Consider the following 20,623-nt stretch of genomic DNA (forward strand, 5'->3'; position numbering starts at 1 on the left):
AAAATGCAGAAGGAGGCCTGAGCCTGCAATGGGAGGGGGTTATTGTTAAACAAATAGGCATTTTTATTATAAAAATAATCATATCTACCAACTAAAGGGGGTATAATGAGGTCAGCGCACCTGCTGCCGGTAACTCTGTAAGTGGGACGGGGAGGGGGCGGACTCACCCAGCTCGTCCTGCTCTTTGCTTCTCTCTGAGGGTGTTGTCTCGATTTTACTCCGTTTTTTTAAGGCTCGAGTCTGCAGGACTAATGGGCCCTTTTTCTGTCATCGAACAGAGAGCTGGACAGCTGCGAAGAGAAGCAGCCTCACTCTGCCTGTATCTCCGGCTCCCGTCACAGGCTCCAGCACTCTCCTTCGACCGGCCCGGCTCGGAAATAATTATTTGCTGGCAGGGGGCGGCCATAGATAATTTAGCCCCACAGCAACAGGCGGCCTGGCAGCCGGTGCAATCAGTAGTGTTGCCAGCCAGCCGAGCACCATGATTCTGGTGCAGCCCGCAAACCAGTGAGCCCTGCAGACAGCCTCTGCCTCCAATTTCCCTACAAAATGTAACTCTCTGCGCCCTGGCAGCAGGACGTGCCCTTACGTCCCCACTCCCCCCTTCCGGCACCAAGGCCAAGTTGTTACACGCAGCTCCTCCCCGTAGGTATGCGTAAAAATCAATTTGTGCATCTCGACTCTATAGAAGTGCTCTTTAATTGTCAAATTCGGGCGTTCAGAACGCTCGAGTTTGACAATTAAAGATCACTTCTTTAGAGTCGAGATGCACAAATCGATTTTTACGCATACTATCACTGTGAGCAGATTATGCAGTGACGGACTGGCTGCTCAGAAACTGCAGCCGCACATGTGTCCACCGCCCCCAAAATAGTGCCGCCTGGGGCGGACCGCCCCCACCGCCCCTCCCTAGCTACGCCAGTGCAGACAGGTGCGAGCAGGGGAGATACGCAAACAGAGTTACGTGCAGGATGGGTGCAGGCTGACAGGTGCGAGCAGGGGAGATACGCAGACAGAGATATGTGCAGGATGTGTGCATACTGCACAAGCTCCTAGCCCTGGCCCACAGAGGCCACAACATCTACTGCTGCATTTCCTCCTCAAGATATACAATAGGAAACTTTGCCTGCCACTGCTGTGGTTTCACTTGCAACACCAAAACCCACAACACACCCACACAGCCGACCTCCAACCCTTTGAAACAGCCCCAGTGCATGCTGCTCAATGTCCGATCCCTCTGCAAACAGGCCACAGAAATCTGGGACACCATCACCGCTATCAAGCCCAACGTAATGTTCATCGAGATATTTCTTTCCAGGACAAGGTGAAATCAGTCTATGACACCTTTGTACTATCCGACAAGCACTCTGTTCTGACCCTTATTCAGCAGGTAAGTGCACAAAAAAGTATGTCCTCCAATAAAAATCCTGCCATTCCAAATATGAACACCCTCTCAACCTTTTCCATATTGACTAAAGATCAGACTCTCAATATACTACCTCCGTTAAATATGGCTCCCATGGGATAACCTCAGTTAAATCTGGCTTCCCATGGGATCCATGTCCTCCACAAATTATACACATGTCACCTGAGATCATAGCCACTTACCTTACCCTGCTTTTCAATAGGATGTTTACTCTTGGACTCTTCCTGAATGAGTGGAAACACGCCTCAATACTTCCCCTCTTAAAATAGCCAAACATGAACATCGGTGACCCTGCCAGTTACAGACTGATCCCGAGGCTCCCCTTTCCACCTAAGGTAGTAGAGAAAGCCATTAATATGGAACTGACAGCTTTTATATAAAAAAACTAAATTCTAGACTCATCCCAATTTGGCTTCTGGGCACATGAAAGCACAGAGTTCGCTTTGATCGCTGCCACAGAGGAGCTCAGACAAACTCTGGACAATGCAGGTAACGCATCCCTGATCCTATTTAATCTATCGTCCGCATTTGACACGGTCAACCACAAACTTCTGGTTGACAGTCTAGCCTTGCTCGCTATGAAAGGCAAAGCACTATCCCTACTGTTAGAACTGGGGGTCTCCAGTTGCCAGAGGTAGGTACCTTTGTCCAAGTAGGGACCCTTGCTTCTATTCAGGTTAAGGGAGATACACACTCTAGATAACTCCTGCTCACCCCCTTGGTAGCTTGGCACCAGCAGGCAGGCTTATCCCAAAGTCAATGTGTAAAGTAACACAGAGATAATGCTACCAATGGACACCACACCATTTTAGAAAAATAAAGTATCTTTATCTAAACTCAACAAGACCAAAATGACAAAAATCCAACATGCATGTAGAAAAATAGTACTTCAAAAGTAATTTCCAAAATAAAGCTTGTAGAAAACAAATAGCTTCATCAGGGCTATTACGACGTTGTGACAGCAATAAATCCAAAGTACAGCGCTGACCGTGAGGTGTGTGGTGTTGGGCATGTAGTCACACGGACCCCTAAACAAACAGTACCTGTGTAAAACCAAGTCTATGACAAAGCACGGTGTCGTTGGGGTGAGGCGTCGGTGCTGAAGCCGTCTCCCTGGCTGCTACAGGAGAGGTGAAGCATCGTGTCCACGAGGGGGCGACGTGTTGAATCCAGGACAGGGGAAGTCGGTTGCATCAGTGGTGAGGTATCGGTTCCGGTGAGGCAATGCGAAGTCAGCAAATTTGTGGAGTCACCCTCGGTGGTTATTGGTGCCATGATATCAGGATGCAGGTGCTGGCGATGGCGAAGTCGGTATGAGCGAATGCGTCGGGAAATGTCAATAGCTGCAGGTGTCAGCAGGCATTGGAGCTGCCGTGCAGGCCAGGCAGTGTGTCGTGCACGAGCGGCGCTCCTGGCCTCGGTGCAGGACGCGCCGCATGGCGGCGGCTCTGACGTCATCAGAGATTGCTTTTCATTCTTCTCTTAGGTGTCTTCCAGCTCTCAACAGCAGGAACAACCTCCAGAGGCCCAAAACTGGCACTGGCACCTCCCTGCAGGTCTGACCTCTCAGTAATAGAGTTCTGGGCTGAGGGTGAAGTCTTTGTGTCCCTGAGACATCAGAACAGGAGGCCAGCACACACAAGCCCTTGGTGATTCTTCTTCAAGCAGGTTTCTCAGCAGTTCCAGTCTTAGTCCTTTCCTTGGCAGAAGCAGCAACTGCAGGCCGACCCCACACAGCACACAGCAAAGGGGCAGTACTCCTCCTCACAGCTCTCCAGCTCTTCTCCTTGGCAAAGGTTCCTCTTGAGGCCAGAAGTGATCTAAAGTTCTAGAGTTTAAGGTCCACTACTTATGCCCCATTTTGTCTTTGTTCTTCTTCTTTGTGCAAGGGTCTCTGAGCCCAGTCCAAACCAGTTCTGACCACAGGGGGTGGAGACAGCATTGTGCAAGGGAGACAAGCCCTATTCAGGTGCAAGGAAAACTCTTCCCACTACTCTAAATGCAGCTCAGCTCTGAGGCATCCAAGAAGGGCCAGGCACACCTCAACCTGCTCCCAGTGGCTGTCTACTGTGATTGCACATCCCCAGCCCCTGTCACACCAAAAGCCGACAGACAGGCAGAGGCACGCAGAATGGTTAAACAAGAAAATGCCTACTTTCTAAAAGTGGTATTTTCAAACACACAATGTAAAAACCATCTTAACTAAAAGATGTGTTATTAAATTCTGAGTTCAGAGAGCTTAAACATTATTTCTCCATCTTGTCCCATTGGGATGTTATACTTCTAAGATGATGCAAAGTATCTCCCATACTGTCCTATGAGACAGATCACCTTTCAATAGTGAAAAACTAAATTGGCAGTATTTCCCTATCAGGACATGTCACACTCACCAGTACATGTCCTACCTTTCACATACATTGCACACTGCCCATGGGAGTACCTCGGGCCTACTTGAGGGTTGTTTTACATGTAAGAAAAGGGAAGGTTAGGGCCTGGCAAGTGGGTGCACTTGCCAGGTCATCATGGCAGTTCACAACTGCACTCACAGGCACTGAAGTGGTAGGTCCGAGACACACTTACAGAGCTACTCATGTGGTTGGCACAACCAGTGCTGCAAGCCTCCTAGTAGCATTTTATTTACAGGCCCTGGCACACACATAGTGCACTTTACTGGGGACTAACAAGTAAATCAAACATGCCAATCATGGATAACCAATTATCATCATAACTTACACGGAGAGCATATGCACTTTACCTCTGATCAGCAGGGGTAAAGTGCTAAGAATCCTATAGCGAACAAAAACAGTTCTGAAAAATAGGAGGAACGGAATTGTTCCAAGATTTTAAAAAGCGAGATGGGTTGGTAGGAGTGTCCCCACCACAACAATCAAAACCCTCAAGAAAGAAGGTAGCACCTAGACACCCCAGGATATTGGTCGTGCTGACCAAATACTCATTCCATTCCATCACTGATACCAAGCTCACACCGTTCGCAACTCCCAACATCGCGACTGCAATGCCCCACGGCTTCAAGATGATGCACAGAGACCACACGAACAAACACAGAGGAGGCATTGCCATCATCCACAAGGTGACCCTCCAATGCACTACCACCCAAGATGACATCTCATCAGTCATGGGGCACCTCAACTTCAAAACCCGAATCAACGCTAACACAACCGTCAGAGGAACCCTTGCCTACAGACCCCGGGCCCCGCCCGTCTTCTACATGCCATCTCTAAAATCATCGCCTCCCGGCAATCGACACCAAGCACTACATCTTCCTCGGTGACCTCAGCTTCCACCTTGATGAACCCAATGACACTGACTCCACCAACCTCCTGGAAAGCATGAGCAACATTGGACTTGCGTAACTGGTCACCACGCCTACACACTGTTCAGGACAAACCCTGGACCCAGTCTTTACAGCCAGCAATAGAAGCAAATTCAGCCACACCACCAAACTCACCTGGACAGACCACAGCATCATCAACTTCATCACTGCAGGCTCAGCATGACCCACCGCCACCCCTGCTCACTGCAGATGGAACAAAATCACCAAATGGACTGCCACCCTCAACACCACCAGACCCTACATCTCCAGCAACCATGACCTAACCGTCCTGTCATGTCTTTTAGGCTAGTCCTGTCATGTCTGCCCTCTTTTACATACATTGTCCCATCCACATGACAATAACAGTTCTGAACAAGTGCCCTTTTACCTAGTAGCGTGCTCTTGTCTCTTCGACAACAGGCTCTTAGTATTCTATCATAATCCCTGTACCTGACGTACATAAACATTTCCTTGGGCACGGCATCATAATTCTGTATAAGGGTCACCACTATATTTTATCCTTGGCCAACAGCCCGCTGTCTATAATCACATTGTTTGGAAAAACATTTGATTGTTTTCAAAACATATTGATTCTAGAAGAAACCCTGGAGTGACCACTCAAGTATATAAGACCCTTATTTCCCCCTGCAAATGAGAGGAGAATTCCTGCCAAGCTGACACGGGGTCCTGCATGTTGAATCTTTAACACACAACGGTCTGGCATCTCTTGAGGGGTGTCATCCTCGAAGCATCAGGTGAGGGGGATGGTTCTTCCCTAGGGGATTCTTGGCTACATTAGCGCATATACATGCTGCAGATCTAGGCTAGGTAAATTTAGGCAAATTACTTAGGGCGTGCATTTCAGGAATATGCAAGTACTACTGTTTTTATCTGAACTGGTTATGTTCATTCTATTAGCACTATGGTAGAAATGTATCTACTATTTACTATATTGGTACTGGCACTCTCTTTCTTATGCTTCTGTCTCCCCATTGTCGTAGCAAATATTTTTTACACAAGACTGACGCTGGACCAATAAATACTTATTGAAAGGTCCTCATCGACGTCCTGTTTATTTTCTGAGGATAAGTGAGCACGAGTGACTGAGCGAAAAGTACTGTACTGTTTTCCACGTTCTAACAGCTGACGTATCCTGCGGGTGTGTCCAGAAGTGGTTGGGACACCAAGCCCTCAGTTTAGGTCATCAAAAACGTGGAGGTCCGGGGGATTCCTAGGAACTACACAACAATCCAAAATGACTCCATCGCCTCCATGAAAACAGACAGCTCCAGCAAACCCAGGAAACACGCCAGCTGTTTCAAGCCCGGCCTCCGAGCCTACATACGTAATTGTAAGTGACGGGAGCGATGATGGCGCTCCAGCAGGAAACCCTCAGACCTCACCACCTTCAAAACTTCCTTCAGCCAATACCACCACTGCCTCTAGGAAGCCAAAAAGGACACCCTAACCATCCGCATCGAGGCAAGCACCAATCACACAAAAGAATTCTTCAGCATCGTTAGAGAATTAGCCTGCCCATCGGCCACCAAGACCACAATCCGCCCTTCCCAAGCCCTCTGCAACTCCCAGGCGGACTACTTTTACAACAAGATAGCAGACATCTGCAGCAACTTCAACCCGCAGCCAACCAACCTCAGCCACCTCCTGATAGTCACCAATAACTCCCACAGTGACCTCACTGATAGGACACTGCTCACCATGCCAGTCACCACAGAGATCATGACCTTCATTCATTTTGGAGCACTGTCAGACTACTGCTCCACCACACTTTCAATCTGGGAGAGAAGGAAATCAGCAGAGCACTCAACAACATCCTCAATTCAACCATCACCACTGCAACCTTCCAATATACCTGGAAACATGCAGAGGTCAAACCCCTCCTGGTCAAACCCTCCAACGACCCCAGCGAGCTCAAGAACTACTGCCCCATCTTTCTGCTCCCCTTCCCTGCCATAGTTCTGGAGAAAGCTGTCAATTGCCAACTCACAGATCACCTGTAAGGAAACAACCTACTCGACGCCTCCCTGTCTGGCTTCCGCTCCAACCACAGCACCAAAACGGCTTTTATAGCTGCAACAGATGGCATCAGATCCATCCTCGACCGTGGCGAGACAGTAGCCATTATCCTCCTTGACCGCTCAGCTGCCTTTGACACCATATACCACAACAACCTCATCATCGAACTCCACGACATTGTCATCAGAGGAAACACCCTCAAGTGGATCGCAGGATGCACATAGAAAATCCGCCCTTCACCTTCGAACCTAAGAGTGACCTCCAAGAATCCTCCTCCATCCCGCCCTCTTCAACGCCTACATGACTCCATGGACAGACTCAATATCCTTCCATACACTGACGACACCAAACTCATTCTCTCTCTCATGGAAGACACCACCACCAGACTCAACTTCCAGATCATAGTCACCGACTGGATGAGATCCAACTGCCTGAAGCTGAACACGGACAAGATGAAGGAGCTCATGTTCGGTAGTAACACATCCCCATGGGATGACGCATGGTTGCCCACTGTACTTGGACACTCACCTACCCCCACCAACCATGCCCGCAACCACAGCATCATCCTGGACAGCGATCTCGCCAAGAAGCACAAGGTCAACGCAGTAGCCTCCTCCTGCTTCCACACTCTCTGCATGCTTCGTAAGATTTTTAGGTGAATCCCCATCAGCATCAGGAAAACAGTGACTCAAGCCCACTGGACTATGGAAATGTAATCTGCGCCAGAACCACCACCCATCTCCTCAAACGACTACAGACCTACAGAACGGTGCAGCTAGACTTATCATCGACCTCCGCAAATGGACCTGCATCACTCCCCACCTCAAAAGCCTCCACTGGCTCTCCGTCCAGAAGAGATGCCATTTTAAGCTGCTAACTCACACCTACAAGGCCCTCCACAACATCGGACCCTCCTACATCAACCACAGCCTGACCATCCACCAGTTGACTTGACAACTCCGATTTGCCTTCCTCATACACACATCCCCCACATCTGAAGGAGCCCCAGTGGAGGTCGTTCTTTCCCATACCTCACCACCAAGTCCAGGAACGACCTTCCACTCCACTTTTGAACCTCCCCTTCACTGGGGCGCGCACGGAGGTATGTGCAGGATGGGTTCAAGCTGACACAGGTGCAAGCAGAGAAGATATGCATAGAGCGATATGTGCAGGATGGGTGCAGGTTGACAGATGCGAGCAGTAGAGATATGCAGACCGAGATATGTGCAGGCTGATCGAGAGAGAGCTGCGATCCGGTGAGATATGCAGACAGAGCATGGTGTACAATGGGTGCGGGCTGATAGGAGCGAGCAGGGAGATATGCTGCCGGAGGTCTGTGTAGGATGACAGCGGTGCTAACAAGGAGATATGCAGCCAGAGATTTGCGTAGGATGGCAGAGGACCGAGGAGGGAGTTATGCAGACAGAGATTATTGTAGAATGGACGGTGGCTGACAGAGGAGCAGGCTGAGAGAAGTGCATAATGAGATAGGTGCGGTGTGGGTGCAGAGACAGGGAGGGGTGCAGGAGGAAGTAGATTCAAGATGAGTGCAGCCTGATGGATATTCGGGCAGTGAAAGGAAAGATTAGGTAGATGTGGCGACAGAGAAAACTACGAACTGAGAGAGCTACACCCAGAAAAAGACTTAAAGTGAAGTAAGGAAAGTCTGTATTGTTCAAATAAATAAATGCCATTATTAATAATGACTTTACTGTGGCCCATATGTCGAACGAAACGTCAATCTTTTGCCTATGTCCTTCTAAGAGAACCTATGTACAAACCTCTTGTTATAAAAGCCCTCTGGATATCTGGCCTTAGTTTAGTTTATTAACCGTGGTACTGGAGTGCGCAACTAACTAGTTCTGGTTGTTATTATCAAATTCGAAGCTATACCTATTAGAAGCACAATATTAATTTGGAAAAACTAAACAATGTCCCTTGAAACACCTCATCCTGAGCGATACGTTTCCCTGCAATGATGCTGGTTTCAAGTATGAAATGTCCAGTAACACAATACATTAATGCGCTATTCCAGCCAGATGTAATATCTTTTTCTCCCCCAGAGAAGCAATTACTCGAGGCCTCGACATTATGTGCTTTTTTAAATCACCTTACAGTGTGAAAGTGTGCAGCCTAGTTGTTAAAAGCACGCCTTTGGAGCAGGGGAGTCAGCTGTTGGTTGCTATTATGCCCGCATTTGTCAGTCCGGTGTGTATTAGTTTGACATTTGCAATCTCACCGAGTCTGGCAGGAATGCAGTATTTATGCAGCGCTCTAGCCTTGCAAGAGTGCACTTTGTGATAGCAGACACCAGGAAGGTCCCCTTAACCGGATAATGATTTCCATTTATAATACATTACGTGCCTCGGGTTTCTTAACATCCATATTTATTTATCATTTTCACATTTCATTGCACACGTAGAAACTTCCATATATGTGGATTCTTTATATTGGATCTGCCCCATTACACTGTTTATGAGTGCATGGTAAATCTTATCACCCCTTACTCTCTTTGATTATACAAAGAGCAATATTAGCTCATACACACAATGATGCATGCCTTCATAACCGTCCACTCACCCCCCCCTTTTTTGCTTTGTGAGCCAAGTTCAGATGCAAAGCCTGATGCCAAGTTGGGAAGGGATGTAGTGAACCACTTGGACCAGTCCGCCGTGACTCACTGCCCTGGATATGCACCTTTGTACATCCCCAGGTCAGGCGTGGCCAAATGCTATATAGTAAAGGGGCATCGACTGCATGGGGTCTTTTGCCCACACCGATACCATGTGTGAGTGTCCCTCTTTGTCGACCAGGTGGAATGTTGTCAGGATTTCTTGGTCATTTGACCACAAACTTACTGTCATCAATCCTTTGAGAGCTAATGGGGACTAACTCCTGTATGTGAAGATCTTGGTGCGTGACAGGGACAGAGTGGGTTGCGGCCTAAGGCACCAATATGGCTGTATGCTCAGTACATTACTTGATGCCCCTGTGTCGATGAGAGCTTTGACTTCCGATCAGACGATCTCTACGTCGCATGTGTGGTGCAGCCTTCTGTTTCTTTTCAGATAGTTTGTGAACAAAATGAACCATGCTTCTTCTTCTGCTTCTGATGAAGAGTCTTCGGGCCGATGTCTGCGTCGTCGCAGATACTTGGCAGCTCCCAGGGATTCGGGTTCATTCAGGAAAAGCTGTCTCACCACCTTGATTGGGGTTCTCCTCCCTCTGATGCCTCTTCCTCTCTGCCTGCCTTGACATACCGTTGTGAAATGATTGATCTTACCACGGTTTGAGCAGGTGCATCCTTGAGCTGGGCAGTCATCCAGGGGATGTTCATCATAACCACAGTACCTGAAGAGGGGCCGCGCCAGCGGGGAGCAGACACACTGGGATTGTTTGTCTTCCCTCTTTTGTACACCACGTCAGCCCATTCTTCTTTCATGTTGGGGGCTTTTCTGGTGTCTTGGTTATGGCAATGTCCATCTTGGTGGCTCTGTAAGCTCACAGATTATATGACCTAGCCACGATTAGGATGTTGTCTAGGCTAAATTTTGGTTGGTTTAGGATGAGGCCTCTAAGTTTTTGTTTCTGCTTCCTTGCATGATTTGTGCCCATATTTCTTCTGATTGGTCATCTGCTGTGCATGTACTGGCTACTTCACGCAGGCATGCATAAAAAGTATCGCTAGACTCCCCTTCCCTTTGGCAGGCCTTGCGGAGTTTGAAACGCTTCAAGTCCGGGTTTAATTGTGGATCAAAGTGCGCCATTAGGTCTCTCACAGCTGCCTCTTAGATGTTTGCAGTGCCTGTGTTGGAGAGGTGCTCAAATAAATTGTAGATCTCTTCTCCTGCTTACTGGAGCAATAGTGAGTGCTTCACAGTTCCATCGTTCTCTCGGGTGGCAACAAAGTAATTTTCTAGCTTTCCGAACCATACCTTCCACCAGGGTTAGGTGGTAGCAGGGCCGACTAGCTCACTGAATGGCTGCAGTACGCTCACTAGCACTTGTTAGGGCTGCCTCTGTTGTTGTTCTTGTGGTGGGGCTACATTGGTCTCATCAGCCATGGTCGTATATTGCACTTCCTTACCTCTTATTCATGCAGCCCCCTAGTATTGTGGGAGGGCCCTCTCTGTGTGTTTATTGGGGATAGGTGTGCTTCCCCCCACTAAGCTTGCATTGTATCACTGTATTTTTCTTCTGTGTGTCTAATAACCAATTGTCTTTCATAGTCTTTTTGTATACTTTTCAGTTTTTTTTCTCCTTTCAGCCCACACTGTGCTGTGCCTTTAAACAGTAACTGTCAGCCCGTAACACAGTCGAGACAAGCGGTGTGCACTCCACAGGCAACAGTGTGCGCTCGTCTCCTTGGGGGTGCGGTGCAGACCACGAGTCGCTCGGCAGGATGGGCGTGGCATTTAGCAGTAGGCCGAAGGTCTTGTCAACCGAGGCTGGAGGTCAGAACTGGCAGTGGCAGTGATTTGGAAGCAGGTGGGCACAGCTCTGGTTGGCCCATTGCAGAAATGTCTCCATGTGGAGTAGCAGAGGCAATCGTGGTGGACCTTTGTCACCAATGTAGTGGGATACCTTTACGTCCAGTGACTACCTCACAAGTGCGGCCTGCATTTTTTGTCAGCCGTACAGAGAGGGACACAAATACATGATATCGGTGCGTCCGACAGACCCTGAGCGGTCAACACCTGGCCAGAGGATGTACAAAGGTGCATATCCGTGGCAGTGAGTTACTGCGGCATGGTCTGAATGGCTCACTACATCACCAAAAGACAGGGCTGTACTGGGAACCAAAAGCAGTTCTGGAAAAAACGTTCAAACCACTGTGCTCCCTTCCTGTCTCTTTGTTTCCAGTCGACTCTTTTCATGCACTGTACTCGTATGTACCGCCTGAGATACATCTTTCTCTCTTTCTCCCTCTCTTTTTATCTCTCTCTTTCTCTTCTCTTTGTCTTTCTCTCAATTTTTCTCTCTCTCTCTCTCTCTCTCTCTCTCTCTCTCTCTCTCTCTCCTTCTGCCCCTGCTGGCCATAAACCCCAGGGAACTAGAGATAGAGGGAGCAGCCTCGTCTTTTAACCCCCAGGGGAAATGTCTGGTGGAATACATGGTCAATTTGTCCCTGGCTATGGACAGTGTTTCACCTACATGCCTCTCAGATCATCACTTACAAAGCTTGTGCAAAAATTATTGTATCTCCCAGACACGTATGCATTACATTTATGAGTCAGATTCACACTAGGTCCGTCACTCACCCACTATGCATTTTAAGGAAGCAATATTATGTTATTTGGTTCTTGGTATAGAGCACAACTCCGCCCCGGTGCGACATCTCGGCGCTGTGGCAGGCAGGGAGTTGAAACAAACAGAAGCAATGTTAGAACACTCATGTTTTGGGGTGTTTCTTGAAACCGGTCAGACTGGTACATGCACGGATGAACAGGGTGAGACTGTTTTAGTGATACGGGCTGAGGTAGCGAAGGCTCGGCCACCATGTTTAGCATTGTGGATGAAGTGTGGATGAGAATTAATTTGATTCGTACAGCTTAGATTCCTGTTCAGGATGTACATAGTGAGTCTATCCTGTAAATAGTTTGGACCTAAGCCAGACAGAGATTTGTAGGTCAGGCAGATCAGTTTGTGCAGAGCTCTCTTTCACATAGGCAGCCAATGTCGGGCTCTAAGCGTAGGGGCTGATGGTGTCCAGGGTTTCAGGTTGTTAATCATGTAAGCCGCAGTGTTTCCGACAACCTGCATTTTGGATTGAAGGGATTCATTTGAGACAGTCTTTCAAAGTAAGTCAGAGGTGCTGGGGTGAATTATCACGTTCACTGCGAGTCCAAAACTACAGTAGATGTTCTCTATTTTAGTTTGGAAGTGGCTAGCTATGGAATCCCAGAGTCTGGGAGTCGGGAATAACTGAGGAACACTTTTGGGGTTTGACAAAGTTATTTAAGAATCCAAATAGTAATTCTGAGGAGTTGCCTGCCTGATCAATTTTGTTGCCAAAATAGTTGTGGTGTGCTGTCCTTATATTGCCATGATATGTGCATAGTACAGATTGGAATGTTTGTTTACAATTTCTAGTTTTGGAAGCCCTCCAAATGTGTTCAAGTGTTTACAGCTTGATTTGCTAATTTTTAATTCAGAAGTATACCAAGGGGCATTGGCTCTGTATTGCTTGGTGGGAAGTGGTTTGTTGTAGGGATCCACTGTATCAAGTGCCTGGGAGAGGGTGTCATGGAACAAAGCTAAGGCTGAGTTTGTCGTGAGGATCTTCCAAACTGTGGGGTAAGAAAAGTGGGTTGGAAGGACTCCTGGGAAATCAGTCTCTATGACCTCGACATAGTTTGTTTCTGAGCAATCGTATTTGCGGGAATGATTGTGATTAGAATTTGGAAACTGATCAAAAGTGATCAGTTCAAGTTAAATGTTGAGGGGTATCAGCCTGAAGGGGTCGAACACAGGAGAAATTGAGGTGTAGGGTACGGCCTGCCAAGTGTGTGTGGTCGGTCTTGGTTAAATGCAGCTCAAGCATTTCCAGGTTTGACAACAGGATGGGTATGTCAAGATCAGAGGTTGTGTCTACAGGATAGTTAAAATCCCCTATCTTCAAGAAGTTGGATAGTACAAGTGGTGCTCACCGTTCTACTACATTGTGGCTGAAATATTGTTTTTGGCACGGAGGACAGTAAACTAAAGCGCCTCTCCAGGTGTCGCTGTAGTATAATTTTCTATTATGAAAATTATCATCTCAGCCCAGTTGGTGAGTAGGGAGTCAAGATTTCCACTCTGAAGGAGTCCCAGAAGGCTACAGCTACTCCACCTCCTGGTTTAGATTCCCTGTCCTGCCATACCAGTTTATAGTTGTCTGGGAATTAAATGGGAATGCAAGACAGTGCTAGTGAATGTAGCCATCTTTCTGTGATAAAACATAAATCTGTTTGTGCTGATGTGAATAGGTCCCACATTTCTACTGAGTGCCTGGGGGTGGATCAGGTGTTGTAATACAGGCATTTGAGTGCCTGGGGAAAAGACTGTGATTTGATGGTAGGGACAATTGCGTTCAGGATGGATTTTGTATAGACTTTGGTCTGGGAGTTACCTAGGGGAGGACTCTCCCTAATGTCGGGCAGTGTGGAGGTTTTAGCGATGGAGCATGATAACACAAATGCATAGCAGAAGAATGGCCCCTCGAGACAAATGGAGAAGTGGGGGTCTCAGAGTAATCAATCTGGTATAAGTTTTAAGAGATCATTGCTGGTGTAGTGTGTTGGAGGTTGGGACGCAGATGCTGGGGGTGGAGATACAGGGTTCATGGTAGCGCTCGGGCACAGATGAGTGTAGTTGGGCTTGCCTTTGGCGCACCTGTCAGTTTATGCAATGCATAAGATGCATATGTCAGACAAATGTAACCTGTGGGTCAGTTACTCGCTCATTCTCTGCTTAGGCATAAAATGTGTGTCAAACCACATTATGACTTAGATACATCTCCCACAGATGACATATCATATGCAACTCCAAAATGGAATGGCATGGTGAGCAAAAAAATGATGGATTTAGGCTCAGATCTCTATACTGGGTTGAATGTATCACATTGTTCTGCATTCCGTCCATCAATTGTTCTTTTTGCAACTCTTATACTGGGCATAGGTCACAACAGCACATTCTCTGATGGCATAAGGCATTCAAATTTCGTTATCTAACCATCAAGACATGTTTGCATGTGTTCATGGTTCCTTTGCAGCGTTCACCCCTGCTGCCACCATAAACATCTTTGAATACCAGTATTTTTCAATGTTTTAGAACAGTACGGACTGGCATTCTTTGACATGATCCGAAGAATTTAGATTTGGGGCCAGGATAAAAAAAAGTTGATCAGATACTGGAACTGCGACACATTGGGGCCTATTTACAACTATTCACATATGTAGCTTTACTCATGATGAATCTACTACTGCACATAGGTGTATATCTACACTTTAATATGTAGATTTACATACAGGTGTAGACTTACATGCCTGCACTCCCTTGCACAACCTCCTACAACATGATGTATATGTGCAAAGTAACTATTAATTACTTTTCACATGTAGGTCGATATGTACACCACCATGGCAGAGATAGCTATGATTAAATTTATGGGGGAAATTATAACATGTATTATTCTTCAAAAAAATCAACAAAACTAATAAACTAAAATGTTACAGCAAATTAACTCATTAAGGTAAATGTGTATTAAATAATTAAAATGTATTTGTTTAATTTATTAATAATATTTCTTTAAGAATGATTTTTTGAACAATGTCATCACTGTTACATTTTGATTTCTTTAATATGTATTACATTTTGTTAAATGTTGAGTAGAATAATTTACAATAATTTTTTATTTTTTAACAAACTATTAAAATATTAATTTAATTTCTCCCACAGTTGCTTTTTTATTTTTACTTAATGTCTATGAAAGTGTGCTAAATGTTATGAGTAGAATATATTCAAAATAGATTCCATTTTTAACAAAAGTTTAAAATAATAATTTCATTTTAATTTTAAATTAAGTTTGCTTTACAATTATAAAATAAGTATTTATTAATTGCAAATGCTCATTTTTAACATTCAACAAAATATAGATATTTATTTTAAAAGTTGAAATAATTCTAAGTATTCGAAGTTGGTTCCTTTGGGATGTTAAGTCCCTGCTTCTGTTATTTTCTATAGGAATGTGTTGCAGTGCCTGTGAGTGGTCATGTGTGGTGGTTGACTTACTCTAGGGCTGCTATGAGATACATTTACTACTGCTTAGTCGCTTATTAAAGTGTGGTTTGTGAATAGCAATAGGCTGTACCCTTTTGTGAATGGGTGGGTGTCTGTTGTAGCCTGTCCCTTCCTAAGCCTCTCCCAGTTTGTAGTAGACATTCCCCATTTCCCCTGCACTCCCCCAATCCTTCCCCCATTTTTACTAAATAGTAAACTTACAGGTGTGGAGGTCTTTCTATAGAAAACAGAGGAGAGGTGGAGATCCCCACCTGTAGGTTTGTGAGTTGCATTTTGTAGGAAATTAAGTAGTACTATTGTAGTTCTACTTTACATAGTGCAAAATGCAGTTTGTGAATTCAACCCATCATCTTCTTTACTGTCTGTATTCAATCTCATTGGATGCATGTTTGGATTTATTTGCTCTCCCTTTGCATTTTAATGAAAATGAGATTCATTGAGGTGTGTGTGTACACTTACACATACACCTGGAACCAGAGCTTTCCTAACGATTAGCTAAATTAATTCAGTAACCGTGATGTTACACCTTACTGTTAATAGTGCATCCTCAACTCTCAGATTCACTGAAAGATTTGTGTTCTAAGCATTTGTGAAGATGATTAGAGAAGGTAACTGTATTTGTAATATTAATTTTGGACAATTAAATTCTAAATCCCTGAAAATGAATGAGAACAGGCATCTTGCACGTCTTTTCTTCACTGTTTCCCTGATTGTTATCCTAAACTTACAATTCTTTCTTGATATTGCCACCACTAGCACAGAGGGATTCCTGTCTCTATGGTGAGCATAAAGAATGGCCATGCATCTGGTATCAAGACATCCTTAGATGATATAATGAATCAAGATGGCTGGCTTATCATTGAAAATCTCCAGCTTGCTACTAAGAAATTCCTTGAAGATCTGCGACAAAACATGATATATGCCAAGAAGATGAAAGGTAATATTTGTGCTCAGTGTGTACTGGAATTTACTTTTTTATCTTTAAACAATCTAAACTGTTTTTCATTTGATGTAAATAGTGCGCACAGTGCAGGTGAAGCCATGTGCATTCAATGGTTGAATTATGTTTTTTTCGACAGTCCAAAAAACGTGACTAAGCATACCTAACATACTCAAAAGATGATACTGATCTAGCGGTAATTACCTGGTAATTTCCCTATTCAAAACCTCATTACCTATTGTTTACCACTGTAAAGGGTGAAATGATGGACCTTTTGATGACCGTGTTTCACCAAACAGGAGACTTTACATAAATGTGAAAATTAAATGCAAACAATATTCAAGGCAATAATGAGAGTGGTGAGTCATTTTAAAGGGTTTTATTTTTAAGTCAAAAGTTAATTTTCTTTGACTCTTTATTCATTAGTCAAATAGCAATCAGGTTACAGAATTGAAAAATAGGAAAAATAGCATTAATAGAAAACATATTACAGTCTACATATAAGTATCACATATAGGAAGGGAAATGTGGCGCAAATTGTCAGTCAACACTCTTAAAGAGTTTCTAAGAAAAGAGTGAGTCTTGCAAGGCTAATCAATAATTAATAATGGCAAAAATCTCCCATAAAGAGAAATAAATGCATAGGACAAATACATCTTTTCAAAAACAGTTAGTTAAAGCATGAAATTTAAAGCTTAGCACCTAAATCTAAACCTGTTCTGATCCTCTCTCTCTCTGCCTCGCTGTGCTGGTCTGTCTCAGGCTGCAAAATAACCCCCACAGACGCAGCCCCTCCTTCTCACTCCTCCCCGTCTCTGTGTCCAGCACAGAGGCTGGGCCTGGCCCTAGGAAAAATGAGCAAAAAAGAGCCACCCTTCCCACTTGTAATCCATATTTCAAGCAAAAGTCCACGTGCTTGGTCCTTGTAGCTGATCCAATCAGAATTTCTAGACACATCATCTCCCCATGGGCTGACTGGATACGTCATTAATCAGGCGTGTTCCTGTTCAATTTTTAGTCTTGTGATTATGAAAAAAAATGTGGGCTCTTCACTCCACGTTTAAACAGACTACAAAAATATGCAACATATTGAAGGTCGAAGAGACGGAAACAGGAGGGCGTGATTTATTAACAAAGCCCTTTCATTGAAAGTTTGTGGAGAAGAGGAGCACATTCCATTCTAATCTTCAAGGGCAAAAACTGCAGTAAGCTGAGTCCACTAAAGCAAACTGAAATCACGTGGTTTTCTACACTGTAAAACATATTTCAGCACATTTCTACTCTTGCAAAAATACATGTTAATTCAGTACAATTATATGCCATTTTGAAAGTACAAATACATTTTCTAAATTAATGTGCATTCTGTAGTGAGATTACATATTAATTAATCACATATAAACATGGCTGTTCAACTAATTGAGCATGTTTTCACATGAAAGCACCTCCAAACTGAAGCATTCTAATCAGGCCTTATGTTTTCATCTTGCTTGCGCCACAATCTGCGTGCGCTTTTATAAATCATGTCTGCATCTTTTTGTCATATAATAATGCATACATTTTATAGGTGAAATCTGAGCTCCATCAATACTCACCTGAATCCTCAAAGAATGTGCCCCTGCATAATGTGATATTTTATGTACTGTATCCTCTCTAATGTATGCTGCAAGTGATAAGAATAAATAAATATCAAATAACCAAAATATTATAGAAGGAATAGGTATGTGGTGTAGTAGGTCCAAGTGAGCTCACCTCCCTGCTTCACTCCTACGAACCTCCTTCCCTACCCTCTAAACCAGCGCACAATGACAACACACAGAAACTGTCCTTAATCCAACCCATCCATCCCAATGCATCTAGAAGTACAAGACACACCCCCAGAGACATTGATGCAAATAACCTCACGAGAGTACCCATCTCCAGAAAACCACTTTGACCAAGGCCCAGCTAAAATGTATCCTACTAAACTGTAGATCAGCGTCACGTCATGCCGCCGATATAGCTCACCTCATTATAACCAATAAACCTGACCTTATCATCTTGACGGAACCCTGGCTAAACGAATCATCCACACCCATCTTAGACATTTTAGTTCCCCCAAATTATTACATCACAAGACTTGATAGATCTGATAAGCTAGGGTGTGGCATTGCCTGCATTCATAGGAACAACCTCTCAGTGAACCGCTCCAACTCTCCGGTATTCTCCTCCTGTGAATACCTCTGCCTAGATGTCTCAAGCAATAACAAACCAATATGTTCACTCCACTCTTTCTACCATCCTCCTGGTAACAACCTCACCTTCATCGAACACATCATGGATATTCTAGCCACAATTGTCGGTCAGCAGATTACTCAGATCTTCCTGGGGGACTTCAACCTCCACTGGAACGATCTAAATCACCCGGAGGTCAACAGCCTCAAAGCTTTCCTGTCCGACCTCAACCTGTTCCAAATTTGTGATAGTCCCACCCACGATAAGGGCTCAATCCTTGATCTAGTGATCTCCAAAGTAGACTCTATTCAGATAGAATCGATTCTTCCTTGCGACTGGTCCGACCATCACATAATCACTTTCTATATCAAGGCAGTAGTTAAATTACTCTCTATCCAACCTAAGAGAACGAAAATCTGGAGAAGGAACCTAGATAATCTCAACCCCACCGCTCCCCCAACCGCTAGCCACATCCTCACGCCCCCACTGGATGGACTAGATGATGTACAGGACTTGAACAATCACTACTTCAAATCTATGAACAGGGTACTCGACAACCTAGCACCCCTATAATTAAAAAGAGTCACCACAAAAGATTCAAACCCCTGGTATGATGGTAGGCTAAATGAAGACAGAAGATCACGGAGAGCTATTGAAAGACAATGGAGATCCGCTCCATCTGCTGCCCACCTCAAACTACTAAGAAGCACCAGAAACTCCTATTACAGAAAGATTAGACGCTCAAAAGCTGACTTCATTTGTAAACAATTAGACTAAGCTGAGAATCGCCCCAAAAAACTATTTGAAATAATCAAAGCTCAATCTAAGGGTATCTCCCACTCCCCCCAAGTCAACCCAGAAACACTCCCCAATTGTGAAGAGCTTGCCGCCTTTTTCACAACAAAGACTGAAAATTTAAAGACAGACCTACTTAAGGACCTATTATCCCACACCCACACGTTATCACCACGATGATCACACCAGTGACCCCGCCTTACTGTCCTGCAAAGCTCAACCTCAAGAACAACGCCTCCTGGACCACCTTCAACTTCTACAGTGAAGAAACAATCTTCAACACGCTCATGGCTTTGAATCCCTCCAATCATTTTACAGATCCTCTCCCAGCAACCCACTTAAAGACCTTCATGCCACAGCTAATGCCCCTATGGACCAGGATTATAAACAACACCTCTCTTTTGCAAGGAACCATCCCGGACATCCTCAAAGCGGGTCAGGTATCCCCTATCCTAAAGAAAGTATCAGCTGACCCATCAGACCTGAATAACTATCGCCCAATATCCAACATTTCGACCCTGGCCAAATTACTCAAAAAATGTGTCCACATGCAGCTTAGTAACCACATTGACTATTTCAACCTGCTAGATCGATTCCAATCTGGCTTTTGATCTGGGCATAGTACCGAATCAGCCATGACCCACATTATAGATGACGCTCTAAAAATACTGGACCAAAATAAAGCCTGTTTGTTAATCCTACTTGACTTATCCTCTGCCTTCGATACAGTCAAACACAGCAACCTACTAGACCTCCTGAAACAAAGAATGGGTTTATCTGGAACAGTGTTAAACTGGTTCACTTCCTTCCTCCAAGACAGAACGCAAAGATTCAAGATCAACCAATCTTTATCTAACCCCACCCTAGTCACCTTGGGAGTACCCCAGGGATCTTCCCTTTCCCCAACACTCTTCAATCTATTTATGGAACCACTCACTGAGCTTCTCAATTCCTCAAACATCCAATATCACATGTACGCCGACAACACACAACTTTACATGAAGGTCAACTCTCTTGAAGACATCAAGTCCCTTAACTCAACGCTCCAAAAAGCACAAAGCTAGTTGGCAAGCAACCATTTAAAACTTAACACACTAAA

General features: G+C 44.9%; 1 protein-coding gene across 1 annotated transcript in view; it reads left to right on the forward strand.

The window, feature by feature from the left end:
• Positions 1–20,623, forward strand: part of LOC146859134 (uncharacterized) — a 2,052,335-nt gene that overhangs the window by 1,527,975 nt on the left and 503,737 nt on the right. Inside the window, exon 89 of the mRNA XM_085649806.1 lies at positions 16,335–16,515. Coding sequence (XP_085505932.1) covers positions 16,335–16,515 — 181 coding nt within the window. The remainder of the gene's footprint in view (positions 1–16,334; positions 16,516–20,623) is intronic.

This window comes from Triturus cristatus, chromosome 3_2, assembly GCF_964204655.1.
Source record: "Triturus cristatus chromosome 3_2, aTriCri1.1, whole genome shotgun sequence".
NCBI lineage: Eukaryota > Metazoa > Chordata > Amphibia > Caudata > Salamandridae > Triturus > Triturus cristatus.